This window comes from Bos mutus, chromosome 19 (genome assembly GCF_027580195.1).
Source record: "Bos mutus isolate GX-2022 chromosome 19, NWIPB_WYAK_1.1, whole genome shotgun sequence".
In the NCBI taxonomy this organism is placed as follows: domain Eukaryota; kingdom Metazoa; phylum Chordata; class Mammalia; order Artiodactyla; family Bovidae; genus Bos; species Bos mutus.
The window spans coordinates 1,627,697-1,653,295 of NC_091635.1; the positions used below are offsets into that span (position 1 = coordinate 1,627,697).

Genomic DNA, 25,599 nt, shown 5'->3' on the forward strand with positions numbered 1-25,599 from the left:
TCTTCGCATGAGGTGGCCAAAGTATTTGAGTTTCAGCTTTAGCATCAGTCCTTCCAATGAACACCCAGGACTGATCTCCTTTAGGATGGACTGGTTGGATCTCCTTGGAGTTCAAGGGACTCTCAAGAGTCTTCTCCAACACCACAGTTCAAAAGCATCAATTCTTCAGCGCTCAGCTTTCTTCACAGTCCAACTCTCACATCCATACATGACCACTGGAAAAACCATAGCCTTGACTAGACGGACCTTTGTTGGCAAAGGAATGTCTCTGCTTTTGAATATGCTATCTAGGTTGGTCATAACTTTCCTTCCAAGGAGTAAGCATCTTAATTTCATGGCTGCAGTCACCATCTGTAGTGATTTTGGAGCCCAAAAAAATAAACTCAGCCACTGTTTCCACTGTTTCCCCATCTATTTCCCATGAAGTGATGGGACCAGATGCCATGATCTTAGTTTCTGAATGTTGAGCTTTAAGCCAACTTTTTCACTCTCCTCCTTCACTTTCATCAAGAGGCTTTTTAGTTCTTCACTTTCTGCCATAAGGGTGGTGTCATCTGCATATCTGAGGTTATTGACGGGCTAGTTTTACAAAAATCTTTCCAAAGTTCAGCTTTAACAGGCGCGCTTAAAGGTCTTAGATAAGACGTCTGTCCACCCCACAGGAGTTTGCACCTGGACTTTGGAACTTTATAAATCCATAAAAATGGGAAACTTCTTCGAGACAGTATCACTGGAATGAGGAGGTTAAAACTTCCGTGCCAGCTTGCAGCTGCCCCGGAGGAGAAGAGACCAAGCAGACGGAGACTGGCTGATGGTGGGGGAGGGGTGCTGGATGGCAAGGTGGTGGGGTGGAGTGGAGGGGCACGGGTCTGCCTTTACTTGCCCTTCCTGGCTCCCTTCTCTAGGCTTTCCCTTAAATACGTTTGCATGTTTGGGGCATCCCACACTTTGGGAAATAAATCAGTGAGGGTTTCTGCCTGGCGGGGGTGGGGGTGGGGTGGGGGGCTGGACATACGTGGCGAGGGTGCAGATGTTCCTGTGGCCGGAGAAGCCCAGACGCCCGGTGGCGAAGGCCCTGTCCTGGTTCATCATGTCGGACACCTGGGTGGGGAGGTAGCTGGATGCAGCCAGGAACATCTTCCCCATGTAGCCGGTCCAGGTTGAGGGCTCCTCGGGTCGGCTGGGGAGCAAGGTGAGCGAGGGTGAGACCGAGCACCGCCCCCCAGGCCTCCGCACAGGAAGGGGCCGTGCCCTGCTGTGACATCCTGCCCACGGTGGCTGGGGACGTGCCCTGCCAGCCGTGCCCCAAGGGCTCGTGTGTTCCGGGGAGGAGCCCTCGCATGGCAGCTGAGCGGCTCCGGGTGCTGCGGCCTCTCTCCATTCAGGAGGTGGAAACTGATCATGGCTCTGATTTCTAGGCTGCTGGGAGGGGGCTGGGGAGAGGGAGACGGAGTCGGTCCCTGGCCGCTGTAACAAGCCCAGGCCTGTTCTGGGCTCACCCAGAAAAGAACAGGCCGATCTCAGAGTCAGACCTCGAGGCCAGACTGTGTGGGCAGCGAACCCCGGGGCGAGAGGCCTGCGCGGTGTAGCCTTACGGTCCGGAGCCACCTGAGTGGGCGCCAGGATGCTCACAGGTGGGGGAGTCCACGGGGCCTGCTGCGCCCTCTGCAGCCGCCACCTGTGCCCCATCCCGGGGTCTCTGCCAGACAGGAGGGTGGAGGACGGGACGGCTCTGCCGTGAGCCGGCAGTGGACAGGACGCACACCTGCCTCCGTGCCGGGCAGGACAGATGCATACCCGGGGCAACCCGCTGAGGCTGCAGGACGGACAGGGGGACACGGGACGGACGGGGAGACGGGGGACAGACGGGGGGACGCGGGACAGTCGGGGGCGGGATGAAGGGCGGACGGGGAACGCGGGACAAATGGGGGAACGCGGGACAGACGGGAGCAGGGCGGTCGGGGTGGACGCGGGACAGACGGGGGCGGGATGAGGGGCGGACGGGCGGCGGGGGGCGGGGGGGGGGGCGGGGTGGACGCGAGACAGACGGGAGCGGGATGCGGGGTGGACGGGGGTATGCGGGACGGAAGGGGGGACGCAGGACAGGGGCAGGACGCGGGACGGACAGTGGGGACACGGACAGACGGGGGGAAGCGGCCCCAGCTCAGGGCCCTGGGGTTTGCTTCTCGCCATCACCACCTGGACATCCCCTGGCCGTGGGGTCTCGTCCAGAGGCGCCCGGCGCTCCCAGGCCCATGTCCTCCCAGCGTCCTGGCTTCACGGACAGGCCTGCGGTCCCTGGGGCTCTGTGCTGAGGGGCTGGGGTCTACAGAGGCCCCGGCTGCACCCAGGCTCCGCATCTGAGGCGGACGCAACACAGACGTGCGGAGAGAAGACGTGAGCGTGTCCGCAGGGGCGCCCAGCCAGGGGGCCGCCGGGAGCACGGCCGGGGTGCGCCTCCCCGGGAGGCGGGGCCTTCGGGTTGCCTGCTCGGAGAACTGAAGCAGCCACACCGCGGGGCGGGCGCACAGCAGGTGCTCTCTCATAATGGGGTCTCTGGGGTTGCAGTGGGCAGGAGGCTTTGGGGGAGTCCCAGGCTGGGCCCTGAGGCAGGTCTGACTCAGAGTCGGGGTGGGGGAGTGGTGGGAAGACAGGTCGGATGCAAAGACACACGAGCAGCGGGAGTCAGCGCCCGGGTGGACGAGGCAGGGAGGCCTGAGGCAACTAGAGAGGAGTCCCTGTGCTGCCACTGAGCCCAACACGGCCAGAGAAACACAGACACTGTTTTAGATGCCCTGACTGCTGCACGGTGGGCCGCGAGCATGTGCTGCTCCTCGCCATGAAGTCTGTGACACCGACGCACACGCCCCGGGCTGCAGCCCAGCACAGGCTCTCCCCGCCCAGGGTCAGCCTGGAGCCCTGGAGGCCCAGGCAGGCGCGTGGTGCTGGAGAGGAAGCACTCAGGCAGACCGTGGGGATGCTGCCAGCTCAGATCCAGTCCCAGCAACACAGCGTGTCACACAGCTGTTTTGTTTTTCCCATGTGTGTAATGGTGATGCTCACGCTATCTTGCAGCCTGGTTAGTGTACACTGGCAAGATGTCTAAAAACAGCGTCCATGCCTTCATTTAAAGCATGCCTTATTGCTAAAAGATGCTGACCATCACCTGAGCCCTCAACGAGTCGTACATCCTTTTGCAATCCTCACACCAAAGATCACCGATGACAGCTCACCATGAAAACGGAATAATCACGCCAAAGTTTGAAATATGCTCAGGACGACCAAAATGTGACCCAGAGACAGAAAGCCAGCAGACGCTGGGGGTGGGAAGTTGGCCCGGGTGGCAGAACGGCCACAGATCTTCAGTTTTAAAAGCTCAGCAGGGGCGAAGCAGGTCCACGCTCAAGGCTCTGGCACAAGGCTGGCCTGAGCATGGCCGTATTGACACCGAGAGCCCACCGAGAGCGCTCTGCTGAGTGCTGAGTTGGTTTCCCTCTGAGCCCAGCGCTACACTACAAGGAACCTGCCAGAGACTTCACACGCACACACGATCGTTGTTGCGTCAGGTTCTGCAGACGAGCACACGGGAGTCCAGTCACAGCAGCTCACCTGCCTGCGGCCTCCTGCTTACGGGAGCGCGGCTGCGGGCTCAGGAGGGCAGCCCCTGAGCCCCAGGGGTCGCCCCGAGTCTGCCGCTGACACACTCACCACGTTGGTGGAGACAGCGAGTAACACAGGCTCGCGGCCTTAGCAGAGAAGTCAGGGGGCGCTGGTCAGACCAGGACCCCACTCCTCTCGTTCATCGGTCCCCAGCCTTTTGGGCACCAGGGCCTGGATTCATGGTAGACAGTTCTTCCACGGACTAAGGGGGAGGGGATGGTTTGGGGATGATTCAAGCCAAGGTAGCACTAGTGTGGGTTCGATCCCTGGGTCGGGAAGATGCCCTGGAGGAGAGCATGATAACCCACTCCAGTATTCTGGCCTGGAGAGTCCCATGGACAGAGGAGCCTGGCGGGCTACAGTCCACGGGGTCACACAGAGTCGGACACGACTGAAGCGGCTTAGCATGCACGCACGCAAGCACATCCCGCTGATTGTGCACTTCATCTCTGGTTTTACACCGCTGCTGGCCTGAGGGGAGGAGCCCGATCCTCGGCCTGCAGGTGGGCCCTGCTCTAGTCTCCAGGGGGTTTCCGGTCCTACCTGTTGGCGAGATGCTCCAGCTTGAAGATGTGCACGGTCTCTGTGTTGCTGGAGGCGCAGAGGAACTGCGAGTCCATGCTGAAAGCCAGGGAGCTGATGGTCACGTACCTGCAGACACAGCCACAGGGGGAGGGTGAGCCCGGGAACGAGCGAGGCGAGCGGCCTCCTGCTTGGAATCAGCTTCATAAGAAAAGAGACACATAAACGTATCCCGGAGAGTCCGGGCGCAGGCAGGCCTCGATGCGTTGGGCTTCACCTCGTGGTGGCTGCAGACTGCGATTTTTACGAACTGGGGGCTCGTGGGCCCTGCGTGGAGCTTGTCCTCTGGGGCGGTCTTCCCCACAGCATGCGCTCCCTCTGTGTCTCTGGGTCACGTTTCGGTCCCGCTTAACATATTTTAAGCTTTCTCGTGATTATTCTATTTGTCATGGTGATCTGTCATCAGCGGTCCTTGGTGTGACAACTATAAAAGGGTTGACTCGCTCAAGGCTCACGTGATGGTCAGCATTGTTTAACAATGAGGCATATTTTAAACTTCAGGCACGTACACTGGGTTTTAGGGCTTCCCTGGTGGCACTAGTGGTAAAGAACCCGCCTGCCAATGCAGGAGACACAAGAGACTCGGGTTCAATCCCTGGGTCGGGAAGATCCCTTGGAGAAGGGCATGGCAACCCACCCCAGTATTGTTGCCTGGAGAATCCCATGGACAGAGGAGCCTGGTGGCCTACAGTCCTTGGGGCCGTAGAGTCGGACACGACTGAAGCGACTGAGCACGCGCAGACACACACGGTGAACACAGACCTTTTCATCCCTCTCCGGAACTCATAGAGCTTCTGCCCGTCGGGAACGGAGAATACCCGGATGACAGTGCCCTGGAGGAGAGAGCAGGTGGGCGTTTCTTCCTGCAGACCTGCCCCTTTGGAGGGGAGCTCCCTGGATTGGTCTGGACCATCTGACCCCGGAGAGAAAACACGGAGGGCTGTCCACGTGCCGTGTAAGCTGCTCTTGGAAGGTGACTTGAACAGCCTCCGTCTCCCTGTCCTCCCCACCCAAGCCCAAGGCGCTGGCTGCTCCATCCGTCTGCTCTGGATTCCCAGAACCCCGATCTGTCTGTGAGGACGGGCACGCCGGTTCTTGGTCAGACCGCCAGGCTCTGGGCAGAACTGCTCACGCCCTACACGCGGAGGCCCTGGGTCTGAGGAGATGATAGATGAGGCGGCACACTCGGGGTCGAGGGCCTCCCTCTAAAGTGAGTTCCGAGCGCTGGTGCCACGGTCCCCCCCAGCAGCTCCTTGGCGCCTGGGGCCCTCCGCACCCCTGGCAGAGGGGGGCCCCCAAGGACACGGCCGCGGGCAGCACTCACCTTCTCTGAGGCGCTGGCCAGCCTGGAGCCCGAGGAGTTGAAGGCGATGGCGGCCAGCGTGCCCTCGTGGGCAGCAATGGTGCACACGGGCTTCTGTTGGCGACAGGGCCGGCGGGGTCGATGGCGGGGCGCCGGGGTGCCGTCCACCTCCCGCCCCTCCCCCTTCCTTCCGAGACGCCCTCCCCCCTTTGCCGGGCTGTCTGGGTCTAGGTTCGGCTTCAAGGCCGCTGCGTTTCTGTCCCTTCTCCTGCCCTTGGGGAGACGGTGACCAGCCGTGGGGCTGATGCACCTCTGGGGCCCGGCTCCGGGGAGCTCGGTGGGCAGGGGCAGCACAGGCGCAGGCGTCGCAGAGCGCACCGCGGCCCACAGGACACGCGTCACTCCATTTGACTGCCTCGTGGCGACGTGGACGCATGGCGACGGGCGCAGAGCGCGTGATGGTCCCGTGCACACCCAGGGCCGCGGCCCCGCCCGCCCCTCACCTCCCGGCTGCGAGCCCGCCCCTCACCCGGAGCTGACCACGCGGCCGCGCGGACTTACCAGGGAGTGTCCATCGTAGAGCACAATCTCGCCTGTGGTCAGGCTCCCGGGGTAGGCCACGTAGGAATTGGAATGGTTGATGGAGAGCGCGCACAGACCTGGAGGAGGAAGCCCAGTGAGCGGCTGGGTCCGCGGGACCGGGCGGGGGGCCGGGCGGGGAGCAGCCCCTGAGCGGCTGGGTCCGCTGGAGCCGGGCGGAGGGTCGGGCCGGGGAGAGCAGCCCCCGAACGGCTGGTTCCCCGGGCCCCGCCGGGGCCCGGCGGAGAGCAGGGACCGCGGGGCGCTGTCCGCACGCTGCAGGGCCGCAGCGCCACCTGCTGGCGAGGGAGGCGCCGGCCCGCACACCCGGACGCGCAGTGACTCTTAGGGCCCCGAGAACTGAGCTCCCAGGGGAGACCTGCTGACCGGACAGCCACCATGTCCAGGCGCAGCTGAGGGATCGGAAGGCAGAATGCTTTCCCTGCTCTTCTCTGAACTGTGCCCCAGGGCCCAGACATGACATCTGCCTCGCTTCCAACTCAGCTTCTGGGCTGTAAGCTCCCCACTGAAATAAAGGTTCCTACTGGGAAGGGATTTCCCAGTAGGAAGAGCCCGCCTGCAGAGCAGGAGACCCGGGTCCAGTCCCCGGGTGGGGAAGAGCCCCTGGAGGAGATGGCAACCACTCCAGTGTTCTTCCCTGGAGAATCCCATGGACAGAGGAGCCTGGTGGGCGGTGGGCTGCAGTCCATGGGGTCACAAAGAGTCGGACTCGACTCAGCGACTCAGCGCCAACAATAACCGCAGCAAAGGGGCAGGTTGCCTTGGCCTTCTGCGGGTGATTAATTCACTTCGGTTGAAGGGGGGAGGCTGGGTGGTGGAGGGGTAGACCTGTTTAGAAATTATTTCTGCGCAAAGGTCCTGCCTTGCTGAGGGGAATGGCCCCCACCCAGGGGAAATTCCCTAGAGGGCGGTGAACCGTTTGTCAGTCATCGGACAAAGTGAAGAAAGGGGACCTTTTGGATTTAAGACGCTTCAGCGATATTTGGAAGCATGAAGACACAATCAAACCACTGAATCAAACCTAAGCCATTTTTGTTTACAAGGGGATTGGAGCAGGGCAAGTTGGGGAGGACCCTAAGGGCATTTAAGTAAAGGATTTTCACAACATCGGTTTCGATGAACACAGGTGTTTGTGACAGAAGTGAATTCAGAGAATCCCCAGAACCAAAAGCATCACCATAACAGGAACCTGGAGATCAGACAAGAGAGACATCTTTTAAAATAAAAAAGCTGGCTGATTCTTTGTTACAAGTGAGCCTGTTAAGTGGGTTTCTTATAAAAGCATAAGAGAAACTTTAGATTAGGCTAAAATGGACCTGACCCTAATCTGGGCAGAAGAGCAGAGGTTTTTAAAAAAAGAAAGCAAACGTCGAGAACGGGAACCAAGGTCCTGCCCGGCTCGGGCTTTGCCGGGGACTTGGCCAGTGCTGTGTCCTCGTCACCTGCCCCACGGCCGCGGGAGGGACAGACTGAGCCCCGCGCCCTCTCCCGAGGCCCCCTGCAGCCTGCCTGCCTGGTCAGGGCCCCCCGGCCTTAGAAGAGACCACCCACACCTTCCCAGTTTTGCTCTGAGAACCCCAATGCTCCATGTTATGTGGGGAATTTGCAATCAAAATGCACTTTCCATAACAGCTAGCCTAAGCAGGCAGAAGGTGTTCTGGCCTCAAGAAAATGGGGAGGGCAGACAGTGAGATCGGTGGCCTGTCTGGTGGATGCCCTCCCAGAGGGGCCCTTAGCAGGGAAGACGCTATGGTTGAACGGGGGCCTCAGCAATGAACCAGAGCAAAGAGTTACGATCTTACAAATGCAGCTGGTAGCTGCCGAAGGGTTCTGAGCACGTGGGTGAAAAAGAAAAAAGCAGTGTTAATCAAAACCACGACGAGATGCCACTTGACACCCACTAGGACATCTCTAATCAAAAAGACAGGCAATTGGAGCCCTCGGACAGCTGCTGGGAGTGTAACGCAGCACGGAGTGGGGCTCTGGAAAACAGCCTGGCAACGCCTCAGAAGGTTAACAGAGGATGATTATATAACCCCCAGCTTCCACTCAAGAGAAATTAAAATGTGCAGCCTCATAGAAACTTACACACGAGCGTTCACAGCAGCGTGATTCATCACAGTCAAAATGCGGAAGCAGTCCAAGTGTCCATCGACTGATGAACCCACAGATTGAGCCTGGTATCTTCTTACGGTAAATGGTATCAGAGACAAGAAACGAAGCCCTGATTACACATGACGTGGATGAGCCTGGAAGACTCCGTGCTGAGTGCAAGAGGCCTGTTCACAAAGACTAGATGCTGAATGACTGAATGCACTGAATTCCACTTACACGGACTGTCCAGAAATAGATAAGTCTACGGAGACAGAAAGATGGTCCGGGGCGCCTAGGACAGGGCACAAGCGGGTGACGGCCATGAGCTAATGGATTCTGGAGGGGACTGATGAAAACGTTCTAATGCTGACTGCAGCGATGGTTACAACTCTCTGCATGTGAAAGCTACTGAACTGTTTGCTTTAAATGGGTGAATGATGTGGCATTTGAAGGCACATGTGAAGCTCTTGGGAAGCTGTTCTAGGAACATCTGGCTGAGAGAGGCGGCAGATGTGGGTTCAAGACCTGGTCTACTGTCCACCGTGTAACTTGGGCTGGGTTATCTCTGCCCTTTCCAGGGTTGATTCCGACCTCTGAGATGAACGAGTCAGGAAGCTGTGGGTATCCAGCCTTTTTTCTAGCTTTACTGTTCCAAGAATCCCAGTTTTCATTAACCTACTTCCTCCACTAAAAATATCGAGGCCCATCTCTGGCAGGGATGGCTGAGAGGCCTCTGAGCAGAAAGACTTGGACAGACCCTTCAGAGTCTGTTTCTCTTTTTAACTGAGGTGTAATCGACATAGAACATTACATGTTTCAGGAGTCCCACACGATGATCTGATATTTATATTACAAAATCATCACCATGATAAGTCCAGTTAACATCCTTCACCACACACAGTTACAAACATTTGTTTTCTGTGATGAGAACTTTGATGGTCTACTCTCTCAGTAACTTTCAAACATGTAGTGCAGGATTATTAACTATCGTTTCCACATTGAAGGGAACACCCCCCATGATTTATTTATTTTTTAACTGGAAGTTAGTATCTTTTGACCCTGTTCACCGATTTCACATCCTCCTTTCCCGAGCCTCTGTACACCAACCTGTACCTGTGAGTCTGTGTCTACGAGTCTGTCTATGAGCTTGTTTGTTTTGTTTGAAAAGGCTGCACGTAGGTGAGATCTTACGGTATTAGTCTTCTGCCTGACTGAATTCACTTAGCATGATGCCCTCAAGCTCCATCCATGTCATTACACTGGCAAGACCTCGTTTTTTTCATGGCTGGTTAGATTCCATTATGGAGAAGGCAATGGCACCCCACTCCAGTACTCTTGCCTGGAGAATCCCAGGGACGGGGGAGCCTGGTGGGTTGCCGTATATTGGGTCACACAGAGTCGGACACGACTGAAGCGACTTAGCAGCAGTAGCAGCAGCAGATTCCACTACGTCTATGCCCCACACCTCTTCATCTGTTCATCCACCAATGGACGCTGAGGTGTCCCCATGTCTTGGCTGTTGTAAATAATGCTGCTGTGAACATATGCCTGCAGATACCTTTTGAGTTAGTGTTTCCATTTTCCTTGGATAAATAAACAGACGTGGGATTACTTAGTCATAAGGTAGCTCTAGTTCTAGTTTTTAGAGGACTCTGCACGCTCTCCTCCACAATGGCTGCACGAATTTACACTCCCACCAACAGTGCGAGAGGGCTCCCTTTTCTCCGCAGCCTCGCCAACACCTGTTACCTCGTCTTTTGATAAGAGCCATTCTGATAGGTGTGAGGTGAACTTCAGAGTTTTATATAAAAATGTAAGCTTCCCAGAAAGGAAGGAAGCTTGAACTTCTTCAGCTAACACGGAACTTTCTGTAACACCTCGTGGAGAGGGAGCAGACACTGGATTCTGACAAGGAGGGGCCAAGGATGGTGGCGAGGGCAGGTAGCCCTCGGTGACCACGAACCGACCCACCTGCCTCTGGCCTGCCCCTCGGCCAGCCCACCTGAACTTAGCCCAGCAGCCTGCACGCTGACCCCCGCAGACTTCAGGAAGGTCCCTGGAAATGCTGAATGCGAGCCGCTTTGTTTGTGTGTGGTCTAGGTCTCAGAAACTGGATGTTGCTACAGGTTTAGGGATTCCTGTTCTGTCACAGGCACCCCCTGGAAACTTTGGTAGGAAGGGAAATGTGCCTTTTCTTTGATATTATTTTATAAGAGAAAAGGGATAGTATAAAAAATTTGTAGAGCCTAGAAATTATAAAGGAAGAGAAGAGAAAGTACACCTAATTCTACAACCCAGAGGCTTCTCACCGTGCTCAATATTTGAGTATATTTTCTTTTGACTTAAAAAAATATATATATATATATATATCAGATCAAATCAGATCAGTCGCTCAGTCATGTCTGACTCTTTGCGACCCCATGAATTGCAGCACACCAGGCCTCCCTGTCCATCACCAACTCCCGGAGTTCACTCAGACTCACGTCAATGATGCCATCCAGCCATCTCATCCTCTGCCATCCCCTTCTCCTCTTGCCCCCAATCCCTCCCAGCATCAGGGTCTTCTCCAATGAGTCAATTCTTCGCATGACGTGGCTAAAGTACTGGAGTTTCAGCTTTAGCATCATTCCTTCCAAAGAAATCCCAGGGCTGATCTCCTTCAGAATGGACTGGTTGGATCTCCTTGCAGTCCAAGGGACTCTCAAGAGTCTTCTCCAACACCACAGTTCAAAAGCATCAATTCTTCAGCGCTCAGCTTTCTTCACAGTCCAACTCTCACATCCATACATGACCACAGGAAAAACCATAGCCTTGACTAGACGGACCTTTGTTGGCAAAGGAATGTCTCTGCTTTTGAATATGCTATCTAGGTTGGTCATAACTTTCCTTCCAAGGAGAAAGTGTCTCTTAATTTCATGGCTGCAGTCACCATCTGCAGTGATTTTGGAGCCCAGAAAAATAAAGTCTGACACTGTTTCCCCATCTATTTCCCATGAAGTGATGGGACCGGATGCCATGATCTTCGTTTTCTGAATGTTGAGCTTTAAGCCAACTTTTTCACTCTCCACTTTCACTTTCATCAAGAGGCTTTTGAGTTCTTCTTCACTATCTGCCATAAGGGTGGTGTCATCTGCATATCTGAGGTTATTGATATTTCTCCCGGCAATCTTGATTCCAGCTTGTGCTTCTTCCAGCCCAGCGTTTCTCATGATGTACTCTGCATATAAGTTAAATAAACAGGGTGACAATATACAGTCTTGACGTACTCCTTTTCCTATTTGGAACCAGTCTGTTGTTCCATGTCCAGTTCTAACTGTTGCTTCCTGACCTGCATACAAATTTCTCAAGAGGCAGATCAGGTGGTCTGGTATTCCCATCTCTTTCAGAATTTTCCACAGTTGATTGTGATCCACACAGTCAAAGGCTTTGGCATAGTCAATAAAGCAGAAATAGATGCTTTTCTGGAACTCTCTTGCTTTTTCCATGATCCAGCAGATGTTGGCAATTTGATCTCTGGTTCCTCTGCCTTTTCTAAAACCAGCTTGAACATCAGGAAGTTCACAGTTCACATATTGCTGAAGCCTGGCTTGGAGAATTTTGAGCATTACTTTACTAGCGTGTGAGATGAGTGCAATTGTGCGTAGTTTGAGCATTCTTTGGCATTGCCTTTCTTTGGGATTGGAATGAAAACTGACCTTTTCCAGTCCTGTGGCCACTGCTGAGTTTTCCAAATTTGCTGGCATATTGAGTGCAGCACTTTCACAGCATCATCTTTCAGGATTTGGAATAGCTCAACTGGAATTCCATCACCTCCACTAGCTTTGTTCGTAGTGATGCTTTCTAAGGCCCACTTGACTTCACATTCCAGGATGTCTGGCTCTAGGTGAGTGATCACATCATCGTGATTATCTGGGTCGTGAAGATCTTTTTTTGTACAGTTCTTCTGTGTATTCTTGCCATCTCTTCTTAATATCTTCTGCTTCTGTTAGGTCTATACCATTTCTGTCCTTTATCGAGCCCATCTTTGCATGAAATGTTCCTTTGGTATCTCTGATTTTCTTGAAGAGATCCCTAGTCTTTCCCATTCTGTTGTTTTCCTCTATTTCTTTGCAGTGATCGCTGAAGAAGCCTTTCTTAGCTCTTCTTGCTATTCTTTGGAACTCTGCATATTTGGGTTTTTATGTGGTTTGGGGACTTTAGGCTTGACACACATTTTCATAGATCACGGTCAGCTATAATTCCACCAGAATGGTCTGGCTGTGAGCCTTCTGCAGCTGGAGAAGAAATGCCTGCTTTTCATTCAAGAACCACTGGCATCATCAGCTGCAATGAGAAGGAGGTCCTGTGATTCTAAGTCATTCTTCACTTGGTATTTACAGCTGTTGTTGTTTAGTTGCTAAGTCATGTCCAACTCTTTGAGACCCCGTGGACTGTAGCCCGCCAGGCTCCTCTGTCCATGGGATTTCCCAGGCAAGAATACTGGAGTGGGTTGCCATTCCCTTCTCCAGGGGATCTTCCAGACTCAGGGCTCGAACCTACGTCTCCTGCAACGGCAGAAGGATTCTTGACCGCTGAGCCACGAGGGAAGCCCCAGTATTTAGAGTATTATACGTCAAACTTCAAGCAAGTTAACAGTTGTTTATAAAGTACAGCTGCCTCTGGGTTGATTAATGGGATATGCTTTCCAGTTTTTAAAAAGAGAAAGGAGAGAAGGCATGTCTGGACTCACAGGTGCTCTGTGCTCGGACCCCACCTGTGGTCCGTCTTCGAAAGAGCTCTCACTGGGGAGCAGCCACCCTACCCGGTTACCCACACTGCCGTGGGGTGCAGGCTGCTCCCCAAATATTCCCTGAAAGCCTGTGAAGCCAACAGTGTCCCCACATTCGGCGGCTGGTGGATTTTTATGGAGATTTCCACGCTCAGCCGCTCAGGGCGTAGACTGCTGTGCTGCCAGGAAATTAGCTTGGACTCCATGGGGCAGACCCTTTGGAGGAAGCGGCTGGCCGCCTCTGACACAGGAGGGGCGGGCACCACACGGACGGACAGAAGGAAGGAAATTCACAGCCTCAGCGTGCTGGGCGGGAAGTGGCGGCAGGACGCAAAATGTCCTGTGCCCGAGTGCCCCAAAGCAAAGACACTCAGTCTGTGTGCCTGAGCCTGTTGGCCACGCGGTCCCATCTCCTTCTTGAACCCATGAAATTCATCAGATCCAGAGCCCCAGTTTCCACCTCACAGGTTTTCGTGCAGAAAATCAACAAGAGGCTGGGAACAGACAAAGGAGACTCCTGGCCTCTGATCTTATATTGGTGATTTCTGCCGCCTCACAGGGTCTGCTGGGGGTTCCTGGGTGAGGCACGGTCTTGTCCTTGCAGGGGAGCTCTGACCGTCCGGAGGCTGCTGTCCTGATGAGCCTTAAGGAGCCCTGCCCATAATATCTCCACGAAGGGCTTTTCAACTGAGGTAGAAACACAGCTGGCAAGAAGTCCCGGGGCATGAGACACAGGGCCCTTGTCTCAGGCGGGGGCTCACCTGTCGGGTTTGCGGGAATATCCAGGATGGTTTTCAGAAGCTTCATGTCCTTGATGTTGTGAATGTAAATGGACTCCTCCAGGCAGACCAGCAGCCTCTGAAATCACACGGACCATCGGTTACTAGGGATGGAGAAACACCTGGCCCTCTGAACTCACCCCTCCATCCTGTGGGTCCTAACTTGATTCTGAGCCTAAATGCGCAGGAATTGTGGCCATCGGTTTGAAGATTACCTTACGGACGTGTGCCCACTTTTCCATCACCATCCGTTGGACAGAAGCGCAAAGTGCAGGATTTGGGGAAATTTCATTTAGAAATTGAGATTTCTTTCTTTTTTTCTTGTACTTTGCATGTTCAGTCACTAAGTCATGTCTGACTCTTTGCGACCCCATGGACTGTGGCCCGCCAGGCTCCTCTGTCCATGGGATTCTCCAGGCCAGAATACTGGAGTGGGTTGCCATGCCCTCCTCCAGGGGATCTTCCCAACCCAGGGATCGAACTCGTGTCTCCTGCACTGCAGGCGGATTGTTTCCCATCTGGGAAGGGGCTTTCAGCCTGGGGGCTCCTGCCTCCAGCAGCCCCTGCTCCCCACTCCTGCAGCCTCGGCTTCCTCCAGACCATTGCTTCTTAGGCCCTGATGAGCACTGAGCATCCCAGGGGCAAAGCCTGGAGACGCTGGTTCAGGGGTTTTTAACACGGACCCTGGGAGTGAGGACCACCACTCCCGGTCCAAACCGTTCATCCCGGGAACAACGCTTGGGAAGGAAGGACCTAAAATTACTCTGAGAAGCAGCAGGCTCTCCTTCTGAGAAAGCCTGATGTTCTCTTCTTCTAGTAAGACTTTCCCCACTCAGAACTTCTCAGGAGACTGCCACTTGAACCAAGCAGGAAAATAACACTGAAACACCTCTCTCAGTTTTATCTGAGGCTCTGCGACCACAGTGCTGGATGCCCAGAGGTGAAAAAGCAGATTCTCACAGGGTCTCCGACTTGATGGCATGTTTTAGTGTTCCTCTGTAAAACGGACATTCCCTGACTTACCCAGCGCTTTGCCATTTTCCCGCACTTACTATGGCTTGACTAGAGTGTTCTGTGCTCCATTACTAACCAGTGGGCTTCCCTGGTGGTTCTGATGGTAAAGAATCCACCTGCCAGTGCAGGAGACTGGGGTTCAGTCCCTGGGTTGGGAAAATCTCCTGGAGGAGGGCATGGCAACCCTCTCCAGTATTCTTGCCTGGGAAATCCCATGGACAGAGGAGCCTGGAGGGCTACAGTCCATGGGGTCAAAAAAAGACTTGGACATCACTTAGAGAGTCAGACAGGGCTGAGCTGCTTTCACTCATTAACCGCGCCGTCTCTGTGGAACCCGGGGCTGGCCTCCAGCTCGACTTTCACTGATTAACCGCGCCATCTCTGTGGAACCCGGGGCTGGCCTCCAGCTCAGCTCAGTCCCTGCCACCCTTGGCTCTCATCTACTCTCCTAGGTTCTACAAGAAAAGCTCCTTTTATCCTAAATAGTTAGGAAATGATTTGTAGAGCCTGCTCTCAGAAGCATCCATCCAGTCACTCCCCATCTGGACAATGAGGGTCCCTCAGAACAGATGGTCAAAGAAGTGTGGATGTTTACAAACCCAGATATGTCGGGTTTATTGTCTTTATTCCACAGAATACGCTTTCCTCTGTTAGTGTTAGGGGATCAAGAGCCACTAAAAATGAAAAATCACAATTACACAATTTTCTTCCTTTTTACCCAGATTTAGAGGAAATGGGGGTTTTCTTTCCTCTTAACTCCCTGTACAAATCTTGGACTTTCCCTGTTTTTTTCAGAAAGGAGCTGCACTGCCTGAGGACCCAATGAAACAGCCGAGCAGCCCCTTTTTTTCACATCCTCCGGGGGGCGGGGCGGGACCCCGGCCTGGCAGGGAACAGGCTGAGGCTGCCCCCCTAAGCCAAAAGTGACGTCCCAAACCTGAACGTTGTTCTCAAATTTATCAGTCTTTTATTGATTTTGGCTCTTGTTAGAAAAACTCTTCTCTATACACAGATTAAAGAGGAATTTTATTTATGCTTTCCTTTTTAAAAAAATCTTAAAAAAAATTTTTTTTTTAAATTTTGTAACCAGTGGGCTTCCCTGGTGGCTCAGTGATAAAGAATCTGCCTGCAATGCAGAGGACCCAGGTTTGGTCCCTGGGTCGGGAAGATGCCCTGGAGGAGGGAATGGCAACCCATTCCAGTGTTCTTGCCTGGAGAATCCCATGGACAGAGGAGCCTGGAGGGCTACAGTCCATGGGGTCACAGAGAGTTGGCCGTGACTGAGCGACTAACACTCACTTATAGTCGTTTAACAGACTGTTGTGAAAGCATTAGGGACAGCAAAGGGACTCAGCCACACACACATGTGTCCGTTCCCCGCCAAACTCCCCTCCCGTCCAGGCTGCCACGTGACACTGAGCAGAAGCCTCTGTGCTCGAGAGTACGACCACGTTTGTTATCCGTTTTAAACACAGCCGTGTCTAGAGGTCCATTCCAAACTCCCTAACTATCCTTCCCCCCCAATCTTCCCCCTGGCAACCATAAGTTCGTTCTCTAAGTCTGTGAGTCTGTTTCTGCCAAATCTGGACATTTTTAAGAAAAGCAAACCCTGAAGACTTTCCAGACCTGTTTCAGATCATCTCTTAGGAGCAGAAACATTAAAGGAAGAGAGCCCTGCTCGGCCCGAGGTCCGGTTGGCTTGGCCACGACAGCGCGAAGTTCTAGGCGCCAGGGTGTTCTTTAGGAGGTGGGGGAGGGGAGCTCTGAAGTTAATGAGTGTTTTATTAAGGAGAGGCTGGCAGCAAAGTTTAACAGCCCCATTTGCTGATGAAAATATTGGAGAGTGAGCAAGTGAGGCCGTATACAAATAAGCATCGTGGATACCATTTGAGGGTTCTGATCTTGACAGGACATTTGCCTGAACAGTCTTAAGATTTATACCCTGGCTATCAGCATATGCCAAGATAAAATGCTCTGCGAAGAAATTTAATGTGCAACCAGTAGATATCAGAGACAGCACCGGAGCCAAGAATTGTGCTTAAAAGCCTTCAAGTAAAAAAAATAAAAACAAACCCTCAAACTGCCTTTCTCTCCCTTGCCAGGAACCCGGGTTTATCTTTTTAATCTCCTGCTACTCCTCACTTAAAACCCCCATCTTCTATTTCTCAGGCCATTTTCTGCCACCCTGGACTTCAGGGGATAGTCAGTCCAAAGAAACCATCACTTCCTTCTCACAAACCTAAGACAGCACTTTGTCTCATTTGTTAAAAGAAAAAAAATTAAGCACTTAATAGTTGAGGTACAAAGGGCAAAACAATGTCTTCGGTGAGGGCAATGGCCTCCAGTGTCCTGGGACCATGTAAGTGAATAGACAGGTCTGCCTCATCATACAAAAAAAAACTGATTTATTTGTTTTCGTGTTTAATGGGCTTCCCCGGTGGCTCAGTGGGAAAGAATCTACCTGCCAATATAGGAAACCCGGGAGACGTGGGTTCAGTCCCTGGGTGGGGACGATCTGGAGGAGGAAATGGCAACCCGCCGTGGTACTCTTGCCTGGAAAATTCCTCGGAGAGAGGAGCCCGGTGGGCTGCAGTCCATCGGGTCGCAAAGAGTCAGACATGATATTCAGCTAACAGACAGGTCTGCCTAGTCCAGAAGAACTGGTTTGTCTGTTTATGTGTCTGTTAGGCAGCTGGGAGACAGACATTCACTGAGCGTTTTCCTCCTGAGCACTGTCTTTTTTGCCAGGTCTTACGACAGTGAGCAGAATGGGGACAGGCGTTGTCCCCATCCCTCATGGGATTTACTTATTTATTTTTATTTTTTGGGGGCGCGTTTCCTGCAGCATGTCAGATCAATTCCTGCTGGGTATTGAACCTGTGCCCCTGGCGTTGGAAGTGTAGAGTCTTAATCACTGGATCACCAGGGAAGTCCCCTTATAGGATTTAAAATCTAATAATTCGAGGGAAACTTGACTAATACCCCAAATGCTTATTTAACAAAAACTTATAATTTGTAAAAGAACGTGCATTGCACATTTGAGACAGCACTAAGGCTTCGTCCAACAGAGAAAGTGGAAGTGTTGGTGGTTCAGTCATGTCCGACTCTTTGCGACCCTGCGGACTACAGCCCACCAGGCCCCTTTGTCCATTGGATTCTCCAGGCAAAAACACTGGAGTGGGTTGCCATCCCCTCCTCCAGGGGATCTTCCTGACTCAGGGACTGAACCCAGGTCTCCTGGATTGCAGACAAATTCTCTACCGTCTGAGCCACCAGGGAAGCCCCTAACAAAGAAAACACCGCCAGAAACATCTTCAAGGAGTCCTCCTGCCTTGGACTTGATTCCTGGCCCTCAGGAAAGGCCTTGGTCACCGCAAGGCTTCAGCACTAACCGGGAACAGCCACACTTTCTCTGAAAGAACGTACTCTGAGAGGGATGGCCGCCAGCCTGCAAGGACTGCCCTCATCTAGGCCCCAAAGTGGACAGGTGTCCCTCTGGTTTAAGGCCCCTGCAGGGGCTCACGAGATAGTTTCTGAGCCCAGCTTGTTCCCCGGGGGGACAGCGTTCACTCAGCGCGTGGACAACATTCAAGAAAGTGCAGCAGGCGGGCGGGCTGGGGAGGTCCCGCCACCGGGAGGAGCACGTGGAGCGGACTCAGCCCGGAGCTGGGGCTTAAACCCGGCAGAGCAGGAGCCTGCGGTCATGAGAGGCGCTCAAGCCCCTCCACGGTTCCAGCGACCCCGAGGGACGCCCACCCCGCCCGCGGGGCCCCCACCCACCTGCCGGTTCAGCCTGATGGCCAGGATGTTGCCGGAGTAGCTGTAGTTGCAGATCTCCGTGCCCTTCTTGAAGTGGTACACGTTCATCTGGCGCGGCTTCGTGTGGCTCACCACCACCACCAGGCTGCTGGAGAAGAGGCGCTCCACGATGTACACGTCGGGGGTGTCATCTGCGGGGCGGGGCGCGAAGACCTCAGCCCCCTGTCCATGGAGGGGGCGAGGGGAGGGCGGGAGGGGCGCAGACGTCAGGCCCTGACGCGGGGGGGTGCGGCGGGGCGCCGGGGAAGCAGACGACAGCACGCTGTCCATGAGGGGGCGGAAGGCGGGGCGATACAGACTACAGACCCTGCCCCGGGGTGGGGGTCCTGGGGGAGGGCCGGGGGCGCAGACGTCAGCCCCCTGTCCATGGAAGGGGCGAGGGGAGGGCGGGGGGCGGCGGGAGGGGCGCAGACCTCAGCCCCCTGTCCATGGAGGGGGCGAGGGGAGGGCGGGAGGGGCGCAGACGTCAGGCCCTGACGGGGGATGGGGGGCGGGGGGCGGGCAGCGGCTGGGGGGAGGGCCGGGGAAGCAGACTATAGCCCGCTGTCCATAAAGGGGCGGTGCAGACGTCAGGCCCTGCCCCAGGGTGGGGTGGGTGGGGGTGCTGGGGGAGGGCGGGGGGCGCAGACGTCAGCCCCCTGTTTGGGGGGGGGCAGAGGACACAGATGTCAGGCCCTGACGGGGGTGGGGGGAGGCGGGGGTGGGGGTGGGGGGCGCAGAGGTCAGCGCCCTGCCCTGGGCACCCTCCTGCCCACTGCTGGCCTCCACGGGGCTCGCCTCCCTTGGCACCCTCTTGCAATGACTTCCTTCTCTTGCACCCACAGGGAAGCTCTAACCATTTCCCGAGTCCCCACGCCCTTTAGGTGGTTGACAGGCAAGTGTTGTCCACTTGTAATCTGAGCACAAAGCAGGCTCTCCCAGCCCCGCTGAGGCTGCAGCGCTGGAGCCTCCTCCTCTCCACCCCCTCCCTACCCGTCAGGGGCCCTGCTCGCTCTGTAGAACATATCTGGGAGGTTTGTTGTTGCTGGTTAGTCCCTCAGTCCTGTCTGACTCTTTGCGACCCCATGGACTGTAGCTCGCCAGGCTCCTCTGTCCGTGGGATCCTCCAGGCAAGAATCCTGGAGCGGGTTTCCATTCCCGTCTCCAGAGGATCTTCCCGACCCAGGAATTGAACCTGTGTCTCCAGCACTGGCAGGTGGATTCTTTACCATTGCCACCAGGGAAGCCCCATCTGGGAGGTTTAGACCTTCTCCGTCTATTCTCTCTTTCTTAAAAACCGTTTTAAGTTTGGGTTTTATTTGGCTGCAGGAGGTCTTAGTTGTAGTGCGTGGGCTTAGCCCGGGCTTGTGGGAGTCTTAGTTCCCTGACCCGAATCCTCTGCATTAGAAGGTGGATTCTTAACCACTGGACCATCAGGGAAGTCCCTCTTTTTAAAAAAAAAAACAGGTACATTTGGCGTATTTATTTATTTTTTGGCTGTGGGGCCTGTGGGATCTTAGTTCCCCGACCAGGGATTGAACTTGCAGCTCCTGCATTGTGAGCTGGGTGTCCTAACCACTGAGTCACCAGGGAATTCCCTCAGTCTACTCTTTCTCCTCGCCGTTTCCAAGGAGTGACAGCCCTGTTGGAAGTCTTTGCTTCCAGAATTCTTCAGGTCCCAGTTGCTAAGAGCTACAGGTACCTTAACAACGAGGGCAGGAGCACAGTGAGCTGCGCACCCACTCCCCGTCCTTCTGTGCCCCGACTCTCTCTGAGTCGCTTTCCTGTTGAAAATAACCTGGACGTCTGTGTTGTGACCAGCGCAGTCCTGCACCCAGGAGTGAGGCAAACCACTAACAGGAAGCCGTCTGAGTGCCGTGGGGGCCTCTGTGTCTTCCTGGGAACACTCTGAACACAGGCCTCTCCTGGGCTCCATCAAGCCCCACGGGGACAACGCAGGGCAGATACAGAGCATGGTCTTCTCCACAAGTTATAATAATGATGATAACATCTTACGAATAAACTAGGAGCCCAAGACGTCATGTGCCAAGCCGCTTCCTTTCCAGGAAATCCAGAGTGATGGATTTCATCACTATGATGCTGGCAAAAATGGTGACTTTCCCTGAGACAATGAGAGAGTCACATGTTTCTAAGCTGGACTTGTTTTTAATATTTGCTGGAAGTACCTCAATGTTTTTGATACAGACTCTGTGATTGGGGCAGTATTGCTTTATTAAAACCAAGAAGTGACTTCCAGGACTGAATGAATGTGACCAATATTCCACAGTGCCAATGAAAGGGCAAAAAAAAAAAAAACAACCCTTCAGTCATTTTCTGCTTTGACAATTGTAAAAACTGATGACCATGCATATAAGTATACAGAAAAGTGTCAACAATACAGTTTCAAAGCCTTTCTTAATGTAAAAAGAAAAATGTTACCTAAGCTGTAGTCAAATCTCACTAGTCCTTTATGGTGGTTTTTTCCCCTAAGCAAGTGGAAGCAGTGATTTATGTTTAAACCTGAAAAAATGCTGACTCTGTAGGTGTGACAGCTCACGGGGTTGGAGGGGAACAGAGCGCTCAGGAGCCCGGCTGGGAGTCCCGCAGGAGGACACGATGCTCCGAGAGCCACACACACACTTACTGCTTCCGTGGACGTGGTCCAGCTGTTCCACGGAGCTCAGGGAGAACAGCTTGTAACCGGCCTTGGTTCCGATGGCGAGGGACCTGTGAAGACACGGATGCCCCGGGAGTGACCACGGCGCCGGGTCCAGCGGATCTGCCCGCGGACAGACACAGCCGTCCCCCTGGTGTCCCAGGGGGACAGGGAAACATACAGCCTTGTGCGTGTGTGTGTGTGTGTGCGTGTGTGTGTGGGTGCGTGTGCTTAGTTGCTAAGCTTCCCTTGTGGCTCAGCTGGTAAAGAGTCTGCCTGCGATGCAGGAGACCTGGGTTTGATCCCTCGGTTGCGAAGATCCCCTGGAAAAGGGAAAGGCTGCCCACTCCAGTGTTCTGGAGAATTCCATGAACTAGCCCATGGGGTCGCAAAGAGTTGGACACGACTGAGTGACTTTCACTTACTTACTTAGTTGCTAAGTTGTCTCCGATTCCTTATGATCCCATGGACTGTAGCCCGCCAGGCTCCTCTGTCCATGGGCTTCTCCAGGCAAGAATACTGGAGTGGGTTGCCATGCCCTTTCCCAAGGGATCTTCCCGACCCAGGGATCAAACCCAGGTCTCCCGCATTGAAGGTGGATTCTTTAGTGCTGAGCCAGTCCTACCTGGACCTGAAAATGAGTCCAACTCTCTCATTTAAAATAACTATATGAAAAGGTGAGCTTCACTCTTCACAGGGAGGCACAGACTAAAATAAGCCGCTTACTGCTACAAGTCTGGATGCCCAAGGCTCTTGTTTCACTAGCCTGAAAAAGAGAAGGTCATATGATTTTCATGGGAGTTTTTTTTTTTTTTTCCTTCCCAAACATTTGTTCTTCCCTGGGATGACATTCAACTGTTAGTAAGCAAGGTGGCTCCTTCTGCTGAGGGGCTAACCTGGAGGTCAGAGGTTTGCCTCAGGCAGCAGTGGGCTCAGAACTGGAGCTTGGCTTCTAGAACCACTGCACTAATGACCACAAACAGCAACTGGAAACGCTGGCCAGCAGCATCCTAAACCTTCAAAACATACCTACTCTGTAGCCAGTGCTGTTTTTAAAGCTTCTTCCTACAAAGATTTTTTAGGTAATGGCAACCCACCCCAGTATTCTTGCCTGGAGAGTTCCATGGACAGAGGAGCCTGGCAGGCTGCAGTCCATGGGGTCGCAGAGTCTGACGTGACTCAGTGACTACACTTCACTTCCTTTCATATGTGCATTTAGTTGCAAACCAAGGTTTCTAAGGTTTTCAAGTAAGGGGGGGAAAGTTGTAATTAAGAGTCTTAAAATAGTAATCAAAAGATCTGGCAACTTAAAATCATTTTCAAACATATGCTCTGCTCCAGAAGAATTTTAAATATGGGAAATGACACTGTGATCACTACTGTGCTTTCGTTTTTTTTTTTTTTTTCAATTTATTTCGCTGCGCCAGGTCTTGGTGGCTTGGCAGCTCTTTAGTTGCAGCATGCGGGATCTAATTCCCTGACCAGGGATCGAGCCGAGCCCTCTGCATCGCAAGCACTGAGCCTTAGCCTCTGGGCCACCAGGCAAACCCCACTACTGCATTTTAAGTGGTTAATCAACGGCCACAGAAAACTCTAACTCAAGGAATTCAGACTAAAACTTTATTTTATTCATAAGACCTTTTCAGGGAAAAAAAATTTTTGTCATCACCTCTCATGAAAATGGGATTTGGGACAAATACATATCAAATGAAATGAGAAAAAATATACCCAAATTGTCTAGCACAGGGCCAAGCATGAAGTATGAGTGAAGCCAACTAGTAAAGCTTAATTGTCATTACTCCCTTATCTTGACATACTGGATCCCAAATTCGGCCTATACTTACAGCTTACACTCCTAAATGTATTCGGTAAGGGTGTGACTTATTTTAAAATCCAATGTCATACCCTCTAAGGCTCAAAGCAACTGACTGTGACAAAAAGTTTTATTTATAGGTGAGATAGAGCTGTCCAGCAGAGCCTTCATCCAAGAAAACAGAACTGACCGTAGAGACTACGGAAATTAACTTCCCGAGCACCCTATGGTTTTGAAAATAACATGCTTCTACAACTGCTATAGAAAGCTGGGACTCACCTAGAGTAAAAATTAACACCCTTAAAAACATCTAATAAAGAGTGCTGCAAAGCAGAATTGAGAACAGTTCCTGCTAAGAAGCGAAAGAACTCTCCTTAGTCTGCTCTCCTCCTGAAGCTGAGTTCAATTGGGAAGGCAAACACCCAGGCATTTCAACAGCCACCCTCTCTTGCAAAATGTTTCTTACAAAACATCAGAATGGTATCTAGACCATCATTTTTGTAAACTGTTGGTCTCAAACTATGAGAAAACAATTCAGTGAGTCATAAGTGGCTTAAAAGAAAAAAAAGAAAAGAAATACAAATTCCAGAAGGTAGCGCACATAGGAAGGGTAAATAGCTGTGAATTGCTTTTCACTAATATTATGTATATAATATTGGAGAAGGAAATGGCAACCCGTTCCAGTATTCTTGCCTGGGCAATCCCATGGACAGAGGAGCCTGGTGGGTCCATGGGGTCAAAAAGGGTCAGGGGACACCACTGAGTGACTAAAAAACAATGTATATTATAAATATATCCGTGTGTATGCATATAGATAGATAGATAGATAGATATTGGGTAATGTTGTAACCTGTATTTCTTATTGTGGGCTGTGGTCAAGGAAAGCTTGAAAGTCACTCATGGAACCAAATTGTCTGGCCACCAGCTTACATGATTACACATACAGTTTTTTTTGAACAAAGGCATATTGTTTGGCATGGGGTGTTTTTAAAGAGAAGACAAAGGGCATGGAAGGCCAGGGCTGCTTATGGCACATGACGGCCTTAATGATACCGCTGAATGTTCAGTATTAGCACAGTGCAGGCACAGACGGCCAGCACACCTGCCTGAAGGCAATTCCACGAAGGAGCCCAACAGAAACTGGTACAGCAGGAAATGGGGGACTGGGACTGGTCATCGCTGCCTGATGCTGTGTGGCACATTCCAAAGAGGTTATTCCATATGGTCCCCGGGATGTCTAACAATCCCACGAAAGGAGGAAAGGGAGCAGCCTTCTGCTTCTAAGGGACTGACTCCTCCAGATGTTTCAAACACAGTCCAGCAACCCCTGGCTCACTGGCCAAAGTCCGAATGCGAACATCAAGGTGAGACATTCAAAATCCACTCAAGAAGCAACAGAGTGAAGGTCACGTTCCCCCGGAGGACAGCTTGGGCCGGGGACAGGGTTCCTGGACTCCCAGGAGGAGTTCTGTCTGGCCAAGTGGGCTTTCTGAAGACACACTGGGGGCAATGGGAAGGTTCCTGACAATCCGGCCCGCAGGCAGGCGCCCAGGCTGGGCTGGGCTGGGATCAGGCTGGACTGGCTTCGGGGATAGGTTGCCTCCTGGTCGTTGGCCCTGCCCAGATGCCACGTTGAGATGCTCAAGGACAAACGGGAAAGTTTTTCCTGAACTCCCGTCTTCCTGGGCCCTAGCTATTTCGCCCAGGGTCAACTTGCAACTTCCCCGTCCGCTTCCCTCTCCTTTGTCTTGACCACAGCCCCTCCTGCCCAGACCCTCGCTTTGGTCACTCCCCGGTTCCCCACCTTTCCCAGCCTCCTTCCGCCCCCTCCCTGGGCTCTGTCCCCCCTTCTCCCGGCCGGCCCCTCCTGGCTCCCTGCCGGCAGGGGAACGGGGGAGCTCAGCCCCGCGCCGGAGGAGGGGCGGCCCGAGGACCCGCACCGGCCCGGGCCACGCCGGCCGTCAAGCCCAGGCCCCCGGGGCGCAGGCCGGCGCCCGCTGTCCAAGTCGCCGACTTGGACACCCTCGATCGAGACTTTTCTCCCCCAGCTCCCGGCGGGGCAGGAGGCCCGGCTTACGTGCAGTCCTGGTTGAAGGAGAAGCAGCTGAGCGCTGCCTCCGCCCCGCCCGAGGCGCCGTCCGCGCCTTCGGCCTCCATCGGGGGCTCGACCCGGGAAGCCGCGGCTCCGAGCGGGCGACAGCCACCTCAGCAGCCCGCTGGCGCCGGCCCCGCGGGCCGGTCTCCCGCCCGGCCCCGCCCCCCGCCCCCCGCCCCGGTCCCGCCCCGCCCCGCCCCGGTCCCGCCCCGGTCCCGCCCCGGCCCCGCCCCAGCCCCCCAGGCCCCGCCCCGCCAGGCCCCCGCAGGGCCGCCTCATTCCCGCCCGGGCCTGACAGGCCCCGCCCCTTCTCCGCCCACCCGAGCCACCCTACCCCAGCCCGGGCCCACCCAGGCCCCGCCCCGGGCCCGCCAGGCCCCGCCTCCGCCCCGTCAGGCCCCACCTTCGCCCCGCCCCGGCAGGGGCACCTCATCCCC

The 25,599-nt window shown here is 54.0% G+C and overlaps 1 protein-coding gene across 3 annotated transcripts in view; it reads right to left on the reverse strand.

Moving 5' to 3' along the window:
* The window catches only part of WIPI1 (WD repeat domain, phosphoinositide interacting 1), a 30,602-nt gene extending 5,300 nt beyond the window's left edge, over positions 1-25,302 (reverse strand). The window contains exons 1-9 of one of the 3 annotated variants that reach the window (XM_070388971.1): positions 25,145-25,302; positions 21,243-21,325; positions 18,581-18,750; positions 13,769-13,865; positions 6,107-6,204; positions 5,567-5,659; positions 5,005-5,075; positions 4,204-4,311; positions 1,016-1,180 (exon numbers count right to left, since the gene is read on the reverse strand). In XM_070388971.1, the coding sequence (XP_070245072.1) occupies positions 1,016-1,180; positions 4,204-4,311; positions 5,005-5,075; positions 5,567-5,659; positions 6,107-6,204; positions 13,769-13,865; positions 18,581-18,750; positions 21,243-21,325; positions 25,145-25,224 (965 nt within the window). In that variant the 5' untranslated portion in view covers positions 25,225-25,302. Of the gene's footprint in view, positions 1-1,015; positions 1,181-4,203; positions 4,312-5,004; positions 5,076-5,566; positions 5,660-6,106; positions 6,205-13,768; positions 13,866-18,580; positions 18,782-21,242; positions 21,326-21,683; positions 21,934-25,144 lie in introns of those variants that run through there. The other 2 variants (XM_070388973.1, XM_070388972.1) reach the window with 2 other exon arrangements.
* Positions 25,303-25,599: the final 297 nt, after the last annotated feature.